Source organism: Trachinotus anak, unplaced genomic scaffold (genome assembly GCF_046630095.1).
Source record: "Trachinotus anak isolate AG129_WGS33_773 ecotype Australia unplaced genomic scaffold, CSIRO_AGI_Tana_v1 ptg000011l, whole genome shotgun sequence".
Lineage (NCBI taxonomy): Eukaryota > Metazoa > Chordata > Actinopteri > Carangiformes > Carangidae > Trachinotus > Trachinotus anak.
This window is the reverse complement of record NW_027273862.1, coordinates 31,142,892-31,158,738: the sequence shown is the minus strand read 5'-3', so window position 1 is coordinate 31,158,738 and position 15,847 is coordinate 31,142,892. Positions and strand designations below refer to the sequence as shown.

At 45.9% G+C, this 15,847-nt stretch overlaps 1 protein-coding gene across 10 annotated transcripts in view; it reads left to right on the top strand.

The window, feature by feature from the left end:
* Positions 1-15,847, top strand: part of kifc3 (kinesin family member C3) — a 49,343-nt gene that overhangs the window by 13,540 nt on the left and 19,956 nt on the right. For 2 of the 10 annotated variants that reach the window (XM_071489945.1, XM_071489946.1), the window contains exons 1-2: positions 810-2,202; positions 14,036-14,156. In XM_071489945.1, the coding sequence (XP_071346046.1) occupies positions 1,924-2,202; positions 14,036-14,156 (400 nt within the window). In that variant the 5' untranslated portion in view covers positions 810-1,923. Of the gene's footprint in view, positions 1-806; positions 2,203-4,607; positions 4,732-14,035; positions 14,157-14,232; positions 14,394-15,847 lie in introns of those variants that run through there. The other 8 variants (XM_071489953.1, XM_071489949.1, XM_071489948.1 and 5 more) reach the window with 6 other exon arrangements.

The following is a 15,847-nucleotide window of genomic DNA, read 5'->3' as shown; positions in this document are numbered from 1 at the left end:
TTTCGAGGACACGGAGCAACAAGGTCAACTCTGACCAGGAGAACAGCTCCTGTACCCGACGCTAAAACTGGACTGGAGGGTCGACACGTTTCCAACAAGTCCTCCAGCAGCAAATACAGTTTGAATCAGCCTCAGAGTTTTAGACCCCAAACCAAACGAGACCTGATTCAGTGTTTAGTAGAATGTAGACTTGAACTGAGGTTTGACTTCAACGTCTCCAGAGTGAAATGAAATAATATTATCACAGGAGTTAGTGGTGGTCCAGCACTACCTCCCTGAATGTCTGTGACTGAGTGATGGAGATGTGTTTGTGATTAAGTCACGCCATTGGTCATCTGAGTGTATGACTTTTCCCATTGGCTGTTGCACTTTCAAAATGATTTAGCGCAAACATTTTCTGTTGCGTCATCAAGGCAAGTTTACAACTGACACACAACTGTTTTCATTTTCAGAACTTTTAGCAACATTTTTTCAAAATGGCACCAAGCGACAAACCTTGAAACCAGAAACTAGAAAATAGACTGAAACCAGCTGATACTAGAAACCATCATGATAAGACTAACTGGTGATATTTAACTCGACATAAATGTGTCCAGTGGTATCATCCTGTGTTACATCATCAGGAACTGGCCGTGGTCCTCTGCAGAGTTTTATCCTGCAGCAACAACAGATGGTCCCAGGACAGGGAGGGAGAGGGAGGGATGGGTGAGAGAGGTCCACACACAGTGGAGGGGCTTTCTCTCTCTCCCTCTCTCACTGTCATTCACTCAGTCCAATGGAGGTGAAGACTCGACCTGCCACAGCTTTAATCTGCTCCAGTGTCAAACATGATAACGGAGCAGAGAGTCTGGTGGTTTACAGATCTACATTCAGACCGTCCTGGACCTGCTGCTGCTCATCCAATCAGGACACAAAATGAACTAACGACTTCCTAACAAACTAACGAACCGGATGGAGGAAAGACAAAAACTCTGGGTGGTGAAACGGACACGGAAGAGACGTTGACGGACTCCACAGAGGATTTTTACTTTTCCTGTTGACAAAGCTTTTAACAGTTTGCAGCAGATGTTGAGTTTTATTTTCTTGATTCTTTAGTAGGATATTTCCTGATTGAGATCAGTTTTGTTTACACAGATTTGTGTTGTTGTGTTAAGATTTCACTGCAGAAACTCGGACCGTACTGAAGACTCCAGCCGATACTTAACTCTGCAGCCTCAGGTCATTTTGCACCTGTGCTTTATTTTTATGAACTAAAATCAGTTTTATCTTTTTAATGTAGTACAGTTTTTTTCCGAGGACCAATAAACCTGGACGTCTGGTTTATAAACGGGTTCTTCCTCCTCACTGGGATTTGTTTCTGTTCAGTGAATTTACTTTTATCTTCCTCAGACTTTGAGTAACTGAATGAGACTCATCAGTTCCTGATGCAGCGGCTGTGACCTCACAGGGTTAAACAGAGATGTCGAGTGTCTTTGAGTTACACTGAGAAACTGAAGCTGCCACCTGCAGCTCTGGTTACCTGTCCAACGACTGTGGACGTGACGGCAGCAGTGAGAACGGGACAAGGTTCAGGTTTTTATCAGTTCTGTGGAAATGTGATGTCGACTCTGAGGGGGCGGGATTCAGGGCAGAGGTGAAACAGGAGAGGGAGGATTATACAAACACAGCAGGATTAAAACAGAGCGGATGAGCTTCATTCAGCTGGGAGGAAACGTTTGGCTGTAAAGTCCTTGTCCTGGAGGCTGAATCTAAATCTCGTAGATATTTGAGGATGTTAAGGAAACACCTGCAGCCTCTCACCTGGACCTCATCTTAACCTGTTTGGATCTGGGCGCAATGAGCCTAAACATCCACCTAGAATAACCTCGGAGCTGAGCAGGAGGGACAGCCCTGTGGAGGTGATCGGGCCTGTGGGACTGGGTCATGTACGTCCTGTGCACCCTGGTGGTTCTGACCCTCCACAGCCTCTTCAAGAACCGTAACAAGGCCGTAGAGCCTGGGGGGACCCCGGAGGCTCCGGGGCAGGAAGGTCAGCAGGATGGGGGTGACTCTGATGTCTGGGGAGCATCGAGGACTCGGGGTGGTGGAGATGATTTGGTGGACAGTGGAGGACTGATGAGGAGCAGAGCTGAAGGGAAGAGGAGGCGAGGAGAAGGACGAGGAGGAGGTGGTAATGTGCCCGACAGCAGAAAGCGAGTTCAGGTGAGATCAGCTTTAAACACCTGAGTACAAAAGGCACAGCTGTGCTGTGGAGTGAGAGAGAGAAACCTGGGGGGGGGGTTACACATCACTGGAGTACAGTTCTGTAACAATCAGCAGAAAATGAACAGACCACTATTTTAATAATCAAATAATCAATTCAGTCATTTTAGTGAGGAGTTGGTTTTTTTCTTCTTCATCAGTGTAACTGTAACATTTTCACTGTTCATTGTCAGTTTATAGACAAAATGATGAATAAAAAATAATCATCAGATCAAATGATGCTGTTGCTGATGATTGACAGCTGAGGTCACTGGTTACTGTAAGATTTAGATTTTAAATACAGAAGATTTGAGCCACTTACATATGATGCATTGTTAAACTAGTTTAACTAGTTCTACGTCAACTACATCAGTAAAATGATCCATCACCAGAAAAAAAATCCTATCATATATTAACAACAGTGAAACAATCTATCTCCCCTCACATCTGATCTCAGAACAGTTTTCTGTCTCATAAAGGATCTGATGCCTGTTTCATTCATCATGTCATTTACCGCCCTCTGGTGGCAGCCGGGTTTTGTCTTTGACGCTAGTTTGACTTCCAGCTGTTGAATCTGTGGGTTCTGTCATTTTCATGGGTGTGACCATGTCCTGCTGACAGAGACTGGAGCTTGTTGGTCTGAACCTGTCTGGGTCTGAACTGGTCTGGGTCTGAACTGGTCCGCGACCTTCCTGTGTGGGTCTGAACTGGTCTGGGACCTTCCTGCGTGGGTTTCTTCAAGTTAAACTGGTGACCAGAAAATAACCATCTCTCACACAGACACTAATTAAACCAGTGACATATTATAATTATGCACCAGTAAAACCAGTGAAGGGTGTCTAACTGGTTTTTGGTGAGGTGTGAGGTGTAAGTGGAAACCAGTCTGACCTGGTGTGGAGACTTCCTGTCTGCAAGTGGGTGTGTTCCAGTTCAACCTGATGTTTCTGGTTCTCAGGGTCTGTGACATCAGCAGAGGAATGTGATCGTCTGATCACTTGACGTGAAAGATGAATGTCTGAAATCCTCTGACCCTCTGACTTGTTACGTGTAGACGATGATGCGTCGAGTCAGATCAGTTATGTAAGCGTGGATTCATCATCTGACGTTAATCTGCTGAGCTGCAGATGTGTGACAGGACGACACTCATCCCACTGCTCTGGACCTGCAGAGAGAGAGTTTCACCTGAATCTGAGACTGTCCTCTGACAAACCGGGTCACAGGTCGTCTGTCAGCAGGTTACCATGACCCATTGTTAGGTTTTGTTGCTAGGCGACATCTAGTGGTCGTAGTAATGATGACAGGAGCAAAGGGAAAAGTGCGGTGACGTAGTTTATAGAGCGACAAAGTCCACGTCAGGAGGAGGTTGGGGTGGATGGATGAATATGACCCAGGAGAGCGGTGTTCGATTCCCATGTGACAGAAGCAGTTGTTTCTGTTATTGTAACCATGACAACAGAGATCGTCTAATGTCGAGGAAGTACTTATTTTAAGGTCATTTCAATATTTATTTGTGTGAGGTCTGGTTCGATTCCAAATTGATTCTTGACTCAGAAACGAAGGTAATACGTCGTTAAGTATGAGACGCTTTATATGTCATCACATGTGATGGTGAGAGGTGTGTTGTTGCTGTTGTTGTTGTTGCTGTTGTTGTTGTTGTTGAAGTACCTGAGTGAACCTATGACGTGTGTTATGTAAGTTTACAGAGATCAGTCCTCGGAGAGCATTTTAATCTACATTCATTTGGACTCAGGAATGAACTGATTGGATTTTGAAGGTCAAAGGTCGAAGGTCACTGTGACTTCACAGAACACATTTTAGCCATAGCTCAAGAATTCATACACTTCATATCTTTTTATTAAATTCCATATATCTGTATAATAGGAGTCTGCATAGACGTGGAGTTACGCTGCCTCCTCACTGGTTGGCAGAGGGATGCAACTGTGAGGCGGTGGCTCTAGTTTAGGCTTGATTATGGACAAGAATTAAATGGACTCAATAAACCCTGAAGATATAAAATAGAATAAATAAAGACACTTTATAGAACAACAGACTCACTGATGAACTGAGAAGCAAATTAACAAATTATCAAACTAATCAATGATAAATATAATCACTTGTGCAGCTACTGTCATTGTAGTAACACACACACACACACACACACACACAGACAGGGCTGTTGAATATTTGATCTGGGGGGAGGAGCAGCTCATCATGCTTCAGTTGAGGCTGAAATATTTATCTGTCTACGGGAGGAGAGAGGAGGGGGGGTGGAGCTACAGGAGGTGTGATGCTGCTGTGCTGTTGCTAGGGAAACAGAGGGAGGAAGCTGTGTGTGTATGTTTGTGTGTGCGTTGAGGGGGTCGGGGGGTGGTGCTGACACTGATCTGCTGCTGTGAGTCGGTCGGTGTGAAGCTGCAGCAGTGAGGAGGAGGAGGAGGAGGAGGAAGATACAGCAATGATGTGGACGTGGAGGCCACAGCAGCGAGGGAGGTAAGAGCCAGGCGGACGGACACAAAGATGGAGGGATGGAGGACGGGGAAGAAACAGACATGTTGAACAGACGGAGAGCAGATGGAGGAGGTGGAGGGCTGACTGTAACCTGATGCAGAGAGTTGTGTTTCCTGTGGTGACCTGAATACGTGTCATGTGTCGGCTGCTTCATTTTTCTGTACCTTTATTTTCCTGTGTGGATTTCCTCTCATGTCCTGATCATCCTCCTTTTGTCTGGTAACGTGTCCCTCCTGTGTGTGTGTGTGTGTGTGTGTGTGTGTGTGTGTGTGTGTGTGTGTGTGTGTGTGTGTGTGTCACCTCAGTGATGGTCGTGTCCCACATGCAGACTCATTTGGAGCAGCTCACAGAGCGAGACTGTGGAGCTGAGATGATCAGTGAAGGATGATCAATATTCAGGTTTGATCACTTCACTTCAGAGACAAACAAAACTGACGTCACCTTCAGCTCCAAGTTTGTTTTTACCTTTTCAAGAAGAAATCTCCAAAATAACCTGCGCAGATACAGGAGAAGCAGAGGTTGTCCACACTGAGGTGAACGAGCTTCAGATGTTTTATTACTGCAGCATTTCAACCTTCGGTGTCTGTCAGACGGACACCTGCTCCCTCTCAGCAGGTGTGGGCGGAGTTACACTCTGGTATTTTTAGCTGCATCACTTCTCTTAGTGATTTCAGCAGTTTGAAAAGTGTGTGTGTGTGTGTGTGTGTGTTTGTGTGTGAGAGCAGACAGGGTTTGAGACTGAGCACATGGAGAAGAAGATGATTTGACCCAGTTTAGTGAGGAGGAGGAGTCTGAAAGAGTAAACAGAGGATGTGATCACACAGTTGACAACATATCTTCACTGTCAGTATGTGATGATCATGTAGTTTCTGTTGCTCATTGTTTGTCAGAGAAAATGACGTTGTGGACGTTTGATAAAGACCTGATCAAAGGTTTTATTTCAGAGATCTTGTCCTAATCCAGACTGGGGGTCTAAGAACAGAGAGTGAGTCTGTGATGTTTGTGACGCTGTGATGTATGAACTGACTGAAGTTCTGCTGTTGTTTACTTCACGGATGTTGAGATCTGAGTCTGTACAGTTTGATGCAGATCCAGATAATAATCCAGATTTGATCTGAGAGACACGTAGGAGGTTTGGTCTTTGGTCCTCTTCATGGAGGTCTGTTAAAGGCTCTGAGCCTCTCTTCTGATTGGCTGACTGTTTTCTGACTGATCCAATAAAAATACAGCAGATTTCAGGTAAACACTCAGAGAAACCAAATCCTGCAAGATTGGATGGTGGGTCCAGGTGGGCGGGGCTTGGGGTGTGGCTGAGGGTGGTGACTGCTTTGTTGTGACATCACAAAGTTCCAGAAGTCCTGACGGCTGGTTTTAAGGCTCAGTCTCTGAATACAGGCTGTGTGCATTTCTCTGTGGACTGAGGCTTTGATACTTTCACAATATTAATATAGAACCTAGACCTGCTTTATAATCACAAACACATGGTCATCCACCTTTAGACTGGATGGAGCTTTAACTATGTTTGTTTTGGTGCCACTAATACAGAAAGCACAACAACCAGTTTCATCATAATCATCTTATTAAAATGCATTTTTTCATCTCTGTTAATGTGAGAGAGAGAGAGAGAGAGAGAGAGAGAGAGAGAGAGAGAGAGAGAGAGAGAGAGAGAGAGAGAGAGAGAGAGAGAGAGAGAGAGAGAGAGAGAGACTGAAGCAGATCCAGAGTCAGTGTGTGGACTGTGGAGGTGTCAGACTGCAGCAGATGGCTCTGTGCTGTCTTCAGTCGGCTGCTGGTTGGAAACTGTGGATGGAAAAAACAAACTGTTCCACATGTTGATGATTCACAGCAGGAGTGAAGTAATCAAACCTGTGTGTGTCTGTGTGTACTTGTACTTGCTACATAGTAAGGACCAAAAAAAGTATTTTACTAACAGAGTGAGGACATTTTGGGGAAGTGAGGACGCATTTTGGCCGGTCCTCACTTTTTGAGACACCTTCAAATCACATGTTGAGGGTTAAGACTTGGTTTTAGAGTTATGGTTAGAATTAGGTTTAGGTTAAGGTTAGGGTCAGGGTCAGGGTTAGGCTCTCAGGTGTGATGGTTAAGGTTAGGGTAAGGGGCTAGGGAATGCATTATGTCAATGAGTGTCCTCACAAAGATAGAAGTACGTGTGTGTGTGTGTGTGTGTGTGTGTGTGTGTGTGTGTGTTAACCTGAGCTCTGCAGTGTGGACAGTCTGCAGAGAGAAATGTGTCAGCAGCTGTCAACATTAATAATACTTTGATGTATATTGTGTTTGTGTGTGTGTATAGAGAGTGTGTGTGCCAGCATCTTAAAGCTCTAATCCGCACTTTCACAATGCATTGTGTGTGTGTGTGTGTGTGTGTGTGTGTGTGTGTGTGTCAGCTCCAGCTCCAGCTCCAGCAGTGTAATACCTTCTTATCCTGGAGCCTTTAACTATCAGAGGAATGCTGTGGTGTGAGAATAACTCGAACTGTGAGATGTTAGACTCTCTCACAGTCTCACTCTCAGCTCGTCATGAAGGTTTAAATGAACACATTAACAGCAGCAGACCACACACTGAGCAGCTACAGCCATTAGTGGTTTGTTTCCAGGCAACTCTAAAAGAGTTCTTTCTGTGTGAAAACACATCTGAGCATCTGTCAGTGAACAGTCCAACTCTGTAGACCTCAAGGCTGTGAAGACGTAAATGCAGCACAGGTCTTAGTTCTGCTCTGTTCTCACAGACTCTGAAGAAAAACCAGAGGAACTTGTTTTTGTGCCTGAAACTGAACCGATGTGAAAAGTAAAGAGTGAGGACTGAAGGAGGGAACAGGCCTGTCGGCTCAGAGAGACCCACTCACACACTGAACCTGCAGTAAACCTGCACCACACCACCAGCATCTATCACGCTAGCATTGCTGTGATAGGCTCCACAGCAAACATAACAGTTAGCCAGCTAGCGATAGCAACATTTGCCAAACATTTATAATAAGGGTAGCAGTAGGTTAGCTAACGTTAGCATGCAACTGTAGCCTCACTAATGAATACAGACATTAACATCATATAGCATCAAGTGACTGACACATGAGGAGAAGAAAACCGGTCCTGAGTCCAGCTGGAGCCTTTAGCAGCTCGTAGGGTTCTCCTCCTCAGGACAGACAGACCAGGACTGGATCCAGGGTCGGACCAGGAGAGAGATTCAGCCTCGGCCTGATCCACTGGGACCAGTCACATGAATGACACTGATGGAGCTCGTAAAGACTCTGATCCAGGATCTGAGCCTGTAGTCCTCAGTCCAGTCCTCCTGTGTTCTGGTCTCATCTGTCTTTGTTGGAGCCTTTTTAAACGTGGTCTCTTCTTCAGTGGAGGAAATTCTGAAGGTCACTCTCACCTGAACACTCATCTGTCATCTCACCTGTGGGCGTAGCCTGTGTGTTTATAAATGAGGGGGGGGCAGTGGTTTAACAGCAGGGACTCACATGCAGCATGGGTGCTACAAGACCGGCTACCACAACAAAGACCAGAGAAACTCAGATTACATCACACAGAGGGGGTGTGGCTTCATCTGCTCAGGACGCCATGACAACGCTATATCTTCACACAGAGAAAAGATGTTTGCTGCTGTGTCGCTGTTTACAGAACCTTTGAGGTTGTTTAATGAGACTCTGCTCCTTATGTTTCAGTAACAGCTGACTGAGGCTTTTCCTTTTGCCTCTGATCATTTTTCGTTGATAAATATTGAACAGGTGAACAGGTGAGTTCAGGATCCTGTGGCAGTTACAGTTTCACTGCTGCATGTGGCTGATAGTAAACAGCTGTCTTCTGGTCCTGTGGTCAGTCGAGGGTTAAAGAGGCCATCTGCTCCCAGGATTAACAGATTACAGTCTCCTCCTGACCCAGAAGGGTTCTGGTCTCAGATCAGATCTCTGTAATCCTGGCTGTGATCCAGACTGTAGGTGGGTTAACTGACTCCAGGTCAGTGTGTGGGCGGGGCTCCTCCACCTGAACCTCTGCAGCAGGATATGTCAGCTCAGCAGCAGGTCAGTGGTTGCGTGTGAGTGGGACCAGTGGAGGTCTGAGGATGTGAGTGTGGAGCGGCAGCATGTTGGGCTGGGTGGGAGCTCTGATCAACAAGAGCTGGCTGGACAGAGAGCGGCAAGGCCCCCCCTCAGAGAGGAAGCCTCGCTGTGGACGTGGACAGGTAAGAAAGGAGGGTCACAGATGTCGTCTGATTGGTCCTGAGTCCTGCAGGTTGAAAGGAGAAGTGTGTGTTTTATCATCTGTTGTGTTTGTCAGTAATGAGTCTGAGTGGTGCGTTCAGGTGCAGCTGTGTTGACTGGAGCAGCGACCTCTCATGAAGCACTGATTTACACACTGCTGCTGTTCAGTCGTGCTCAGGTGTGACTGACTGAAGTGTGTCAGACTGTGTCAACAGTAACACAGCTCATCTTTGTCTCTTTATTCTGGGACTTAATCACTTTATTCCAGCTCTTAATCCATCATCTGCGTCTGAGTTGTTGGGTCTGTTCAGTGGTGCAGTCGCTCCAGTGATGTGTGGACTGACCTGATTTCATGGTCTTACCCTGTTCATGGTCTAAACCAGTGTCTGGACCACATCCCCAAAACCACCAGGGCCACAGCGTTTGATCACTGTGTCTCACACACTGCAGGACAACACGTGGTGCTCTTCATGTGGCACCCAACTTAACACACACATGAACAACAGCCAGATGTCCTCGAATGCACCATAAAAACTGAACACTGTCTGATTCTGCTCTCACTTAGCCGTCTGTCTAATTCTCATGGACATGACACTGGACACTGTCTGTGGCCCTCAGACCTCCACGGTACAGGTGGTCCAGTGAGTGATGTGAAACCTCTGGTCCAGGTGTGACTGGATCTGACTGACTGTGCTCAGATCAGTTGTGTTCAGGTTCTGAGAATCTGCTCTTGCTGATCACCAGTGGTTTAACTCTTCACCTGAGTTACAGGTGTGATGTACAGGTGTCCTCCAGGACACTGTGACATCACTGATCACAGGTCCTTCTGACCACACCCAGTTTTTGTGTTTAGGGCATCAATGTAGGCTTTTCTGTTAGTCATTTTAATTTATGATTATATTTGTTTTTCTATTAATGTTTTATATCATATAAAATTTTATATTATAAAATGTAATATATTATCATCATTAAATTGAATGTTTAGACTCAAACCATCAGTGTTGGTCGGTCTCCCTCCTCCGCTCTCAGCTCATTGGTTCCTGCTTAACAAATCTAAATGTTGTTCTGCTCCAGTGTGACATCACTTCCTGAGGACATCATCATCTCTGATCCTCAAAAATAAAGCTCCAGGCTGCAGAACTTCATTCAGAATCCAAGTTTCCTTCAGTGCATCCGGAAAGTATTCACAGCGCTTCACTTTTTCCACATTTTCTTATGTTACAGCCTTATTCCAAAATGGATTAAATTCATTTTTTACCTCAAAATTCTACACACAACACCCCATAATGACAAAGTGAAAAAAGTTTGCCTGAAACTTCTGCAAATTTATTAAAAATAAAAAACAAAAATATAACATTACATAAGTATTCACAGCCTTTGCTCGGTACTTTGTTGAAGCACCTTTGGCAGCAATTACAGCCTCAAGTCTTTTTGAGTATGTTGCTACAGACTTGGCACACCTGTTTTGGGCAGTTTCTCCCATTCTTCTTTGCAGAACCTCTCAAGCTCCATCAGGTTGGATGGAGAGCGTCGGTGCACAGCCATTTTCAGATCTCTCCAGAGATCTTCAATTGGGTTCAAGTCTGGGCTCTGGCTGGGCCACTCGAGGACATTCACAGAGTTGTCCCGGAGCCACTCCTTTGTTATCTTGGCTGTGTGCTTAGGGTCGTTGTCCTGTTCGCCCCAGTCCGAGGTCCAGAGCCCCCTGGGGCAGGTTCTCATCAAGGATGTCTATGTACATTGCTGCATTCATCTTTCCCTCGACCCCGACTAGTCTCCCAGTTCCTGCTGCCAAAAAACATCCCCACAGCATGATGCTGCCACCACGATGCTTTACTGTAGGGATGGTATTGGCCAGGTGATGAGCGGTGCCTGGTTTCCTCCAGACATGACGCTTGGCATTCAGGCCAAAGAGTTCAATCTTTGTTTCATCAGACCAGAGAATTTTGTTTCTCATGGTCTGAGAGTCCTTCAGGTGCCTTTTGGCAAACTCCAGGTGGGCTGTCATGTGCCTTTTACTGAGGAGTGGCTCCGTCTGGCCACTCTACCATACAGGCCTGATTGGTGGAGTGCTGCAGAAATGGTTGTCCTTCTGGAAGGTTCTTCTCTCTCCACAGAGCAACGCTAGAGCACTGTCAGAGCCACCATCGGGTTCTTGGTCACCTCCCTGACTAAGGCCCTTCAGGCCCGATTGCTCAGATTGTCCAGGCGGCCAGCTCTGGGAAGAGTCCTGGTGGTTCCAAACTTCTTCCAACCTTCAAGGTCCCAATGAGCACAGTGGCCTCCATCATCACAAGGGTGCAGAAATTTTTCTGTACCCTTCCCCAGATCTGTGCCTCGATACAATCCTGTCTCGGAGGTCTACAGACAATTCCTTCGACTTCATGGCTTGGTTTGTGCTCTGACATGCACTGTCAACTATGGGACCTTATATACAGGTGCTGGTCATATAATTAGAATATCATGAAAAAGTTGATTTATTTCAGTAATTCCATTCAAAAAGTGAAACTTGTATATTATATTCATTCATTACACACAGACTGATATATTTCAAATGTTTATTTCTTTTAATTTTGATGATTATAACTGAGAACTAATGAAAATCCCAAATTCAGTATCTCAGAAAATTAGAATATTACTTAAGACCAATACAAAAAAAGGATTTTTAGAAATGTTGGCCAACTGAAAAGTATGAACATGAAAAGTATGAGCATGTACAGCACTCGATACTTGGTTGGGGCTCCTTTTGCCTGAATTACTGCAGCAATGCGGCGTGGCATGGAGTCGATCAGTCTGTGGCACTGCTCAGGTGTTCAGAGCCCAGGTTACTCTGATAGTGGCCTTCAGCTCTTCTGCATTGTTGGGTCTGGCGTATCGCATCTTCCTCTTCACAATACCCCGTAGATTTTCTATGGGGTTAAGGTCAGGCGAGTTTGCTGGCCAATTAAGAACAGGGATACCATGGTCCTTTAACCAGGTACTGGTAGCTTTGGCACTGTGTGCAGGTGCCAAGTCCTGTTGGAAAATGAAATCTGCATCTCCATAAAGTTGGTCAGCAGCAGGAAGCATGAAGTGCTCTAAAACGTCTTGGTAGACGGCTGCGTTGACTCAGAAAACACAGTGGACCAACACCAGCAGATGACATGGCACCCCAAACCATCACTGACTGTGGAAACTTTACACTGGACCTCAGGCAACATGGATTCTGTGCCTCTCCTCTCTTCCTCCAGACTCTGGGACCTTGATTTCCAAAGGAAATGCCAAATTTACTTTCATCAGAGAACATAACTTTGGACCACTCAGCAGCAGTCCAGTCCTTTTTGTCTTTAGCCCAGGGCGAGACACTTCTGACACTGTCTCTTGTTCAAGAGTGGCTTGACACAAGGAATGCGACAGCTGAAACCCATGTCTTGCATACGTCTGTGCGTGGTGGTTCTTGAAGCGCGGACTCCAGCTGCAGTCCACTCTTTGTGAATCTCCCCCACATTTTTGAATGGGTTTTGTTTCACAATCCTCTCCAGGGTGTGGTTATCCCTATTGCTTGTACACTTTTTTCTACCACATCTTTTCCTTCCCTTTGCCTCTCTATTAATGTGCTTGGACACAGAGCCCTGTGAACAGCCAGCCTCTTTAGCAATGACCTTTTGTGTCTTGCCCTCCTTGTGCAAGGTGTCAATGGTCGTCTTTTGGACAACTGTCAAGTCAGCAGTCTTCCCCATGATTGTGTAGCTACAGAACTAGACTGAGAGACCATTTAAAGGCCTTTGCAGGTGTTTTGAGTTAATTAGCTGATTAGAGTGTGGCGCCAGGTGTCTTCAATATTGAACCTTTTCACAATATTCTAATTTTCTGAGATACTGAATTCGTGGTTTTCATTAGTTCATTATAATCATCAAAATTAAAAGAAATAAACACTTGAAATATCAGTCTGTGTGGAATGAATGTATACATTATACAAGTTTCACTTTTGAATGGAATTACTGAAATAAATCAACTTTTTCATGATATTCTAATTATATGACCAGCACCTGTAGACAGGTGTGTGCCTTTCCAAATCATGTCCAATCAACTGAATTTACCACAGGTGGACTCCAATCAAGTTGTAGAAACATCTGAAGGACGATCAGTGGAAACAGGATGCACCTGAGCTCAATTTTGATTGTCATGGCAAAGGCTGTGAATACTTATGTACAAGTGATTTTTTTTGTTTTTTATTTTTAATATATTTGCAAAATTAAGCAAACTTTTTTCACTTTGTCATTATGGGGTGTTATGTGTAGAATTTTGAGGTAAAAAATGTATTTCATCCACTTTGGAATAAGGCTGGAACATAAGAAAATGGTCACAGCCGATTGGAGCCGGTCACAGCCGCTCACACAGCCGGACACAGCCGGTCACTGCTGATCACAGCCAGACACAGCCGATTGGAGCCGGTCTCAGCCGATCACAGCCGGACACTGCTGGTCACTGCTGGTCACTGCCGATCGGAGCTGATCACAGCCGATCGGAGCCGGTCACTGCTGATCACTGCTGGTCACAGCCGATCACAGCCGGACACAGCCGGTCACTGCTGATCACAGCCAGACACAGCCGATCGGAGCCGGTCACAGCTGGTCGGAGCCGGTCACTGCTAGTAACAGCTGATCACAGCCGATCACAGCCGGTCACTGCTGGTCACTGCTGGTCACTGCTAGTAACAGCTGATCACAGCCGGTCACAGCCGATCACTGCCGGTCACTGCTAGTAACAGCTGATCACAGCTGATCACAGCCGGTCACTGCTGATCGGAGCCGGTCACTGCTGATCACTGCCGGTCACAGCCAATTGGAGCCAATTGGAGCCGATCACAGCCGGACACAGCCGGTCACTGCTGGTCACAGCTGATGCTTTAATGAGACTGTCTGTGTGACTATAAACACCAATCCATGCTCATGAAGGAGAATATCTAATATTTTACACTTCAGCTTCGGGCTACCAGCAGTAGATTCAGTTCATTTGCAGCTGGACTCTGGTGTGTCTGTTTTCTTCAGCTCTAATGCTGTTTGTGTGTCTGTCTCTGTGCAGCCGGTCCAGCGGTCCAGCGCTCTGCTCAGCCCGGCGGTCATGTTCGGCACAAGAAAGACCTGGGACCTCGGCCACGCCCCCTGTCTGCAGGAGCTCTGGAAGAAAGACATTTCATTGGATGGTGAGTCAGATGTCTGCTGCAGAGGAGGAGGGAGCTCAGAAAAAACACCAGCATGGCTGCATTTCTGGCATGACAGAGGAGAGAGGGAGCGAGAGAGAGTGTGTGTGTGTGTGTGTGTGGAGGCAGGAGGTGAGTCATACCTGTTAGTAATGAATGGAGCTGGACAGGCGGAGGAATCAGAGGAAAGCTGAGTGTGTGTGAGTGTGTGACGGTGCAGACTGTCGGAGGGACAAACAGGTGAGCGGAAAACATCACCTCATTTATTTATTCATGTGTTCGTTTTCTCAGCTGATCGTTTTACAATCAGAGTCTCAGGAGAGGACGGATCAGGTCAGCAACACTGAAGCTATTGTCAGAGACACACACACACACACACACACACACACGCGCACACACACACACACACACACACACACACACACACACACTTTCTTCAGTGTTGAGCAGGTTCAGTGATTCATGTTTTCCATCAGCTCGTCTCTGGACGTGGACCTGGACCTGGACCTGAGGATCAGGTCTAACAGGTCCAGATGAGAACGTGGTCTGTGTGGATCTAAAGTGGTTTAGTGAGTAAACTGAATGAATCTGCTGCTGTATTGATCATTGAATATTGTTCAAACATGTCTCTGTTCCAGCTTTGTCTCTTTTTCAGAGACAGTTTGTTATGAATCTGCACAAACTTTGATTTTAATATCAGAACAACATGTACAGTGATGGAGGATCTCACAGAACCAAACACATCACCAAACAGAATCATTGATTGATTTCTGCAGAATCTGCAGAATCTTTGATCTGTTGATTATCTGTGATCACATCTTTGGACAGAGGTCAGAGGTCAAATCCACAACACAGAGACACTGACTGTGGCAGGCTGTGTGTGTGTCTCTGTGTGTGTAATCCTGTTTTCTAATCTTTTACTGTGTGTTGGTTTATTTCAGAGAAGTGTTTGGTTTAAAGCAGGTTTCTCTGAGTCCACGTATGCAGGTCTGAATACTGTGTGTGTGTATGTGTGTGTGTGTGTGTGTGTGTGTGTGTAAGTCTGTTTAATGCTCAGAGTTTTCCCACAGAGTGCAGATTGTTCTCAGGTTGATAAGATTTGAGGCTCTGTACAAACGCACACACACACGCGCACACACACACACACACACACACACTTGTACTTCTATCTTTGTGAGGACACTCATTGACATAATACATTCCCTAGCCTTGAAGGTGTCTCAAAAAGTGAGGACCGGCCAAGATGTCCTCACTTTCCCAAAATGTCCTCACTCTGTTAGTAAAATACTTTTTTTGGTCCTTACTATGTAGCAAGTACAAGTACACACACACACACACACACACACACACACACACACACACACACACAATTAATGACACAAGAAATTCAGTGTGAGTCTGAGACACAGCAGCTGTGTGTCCTCAAGAGTCTGACAGAGACCCTGCTCCTCAGGTGTCTGGAATCACCTGGTCTCACCTGGGCTGCAGCAGTAGGTGACCTCTCAGTTGTGGTTGTAGAGGTCAGAACATACGTTTGTTCTTCACAGTCTTTAAACGCATCACGGCGTTCTGTGCAGGTTATGAGTGACCCTTGTCCACAGTGACGGCGGTACAGCTGACAGGTGTTCATGGGTCCACGAATGTAATAAAAACCCAGATCAGGACCTGAGTCAGGCAGGAAGTGAGGATTTTAA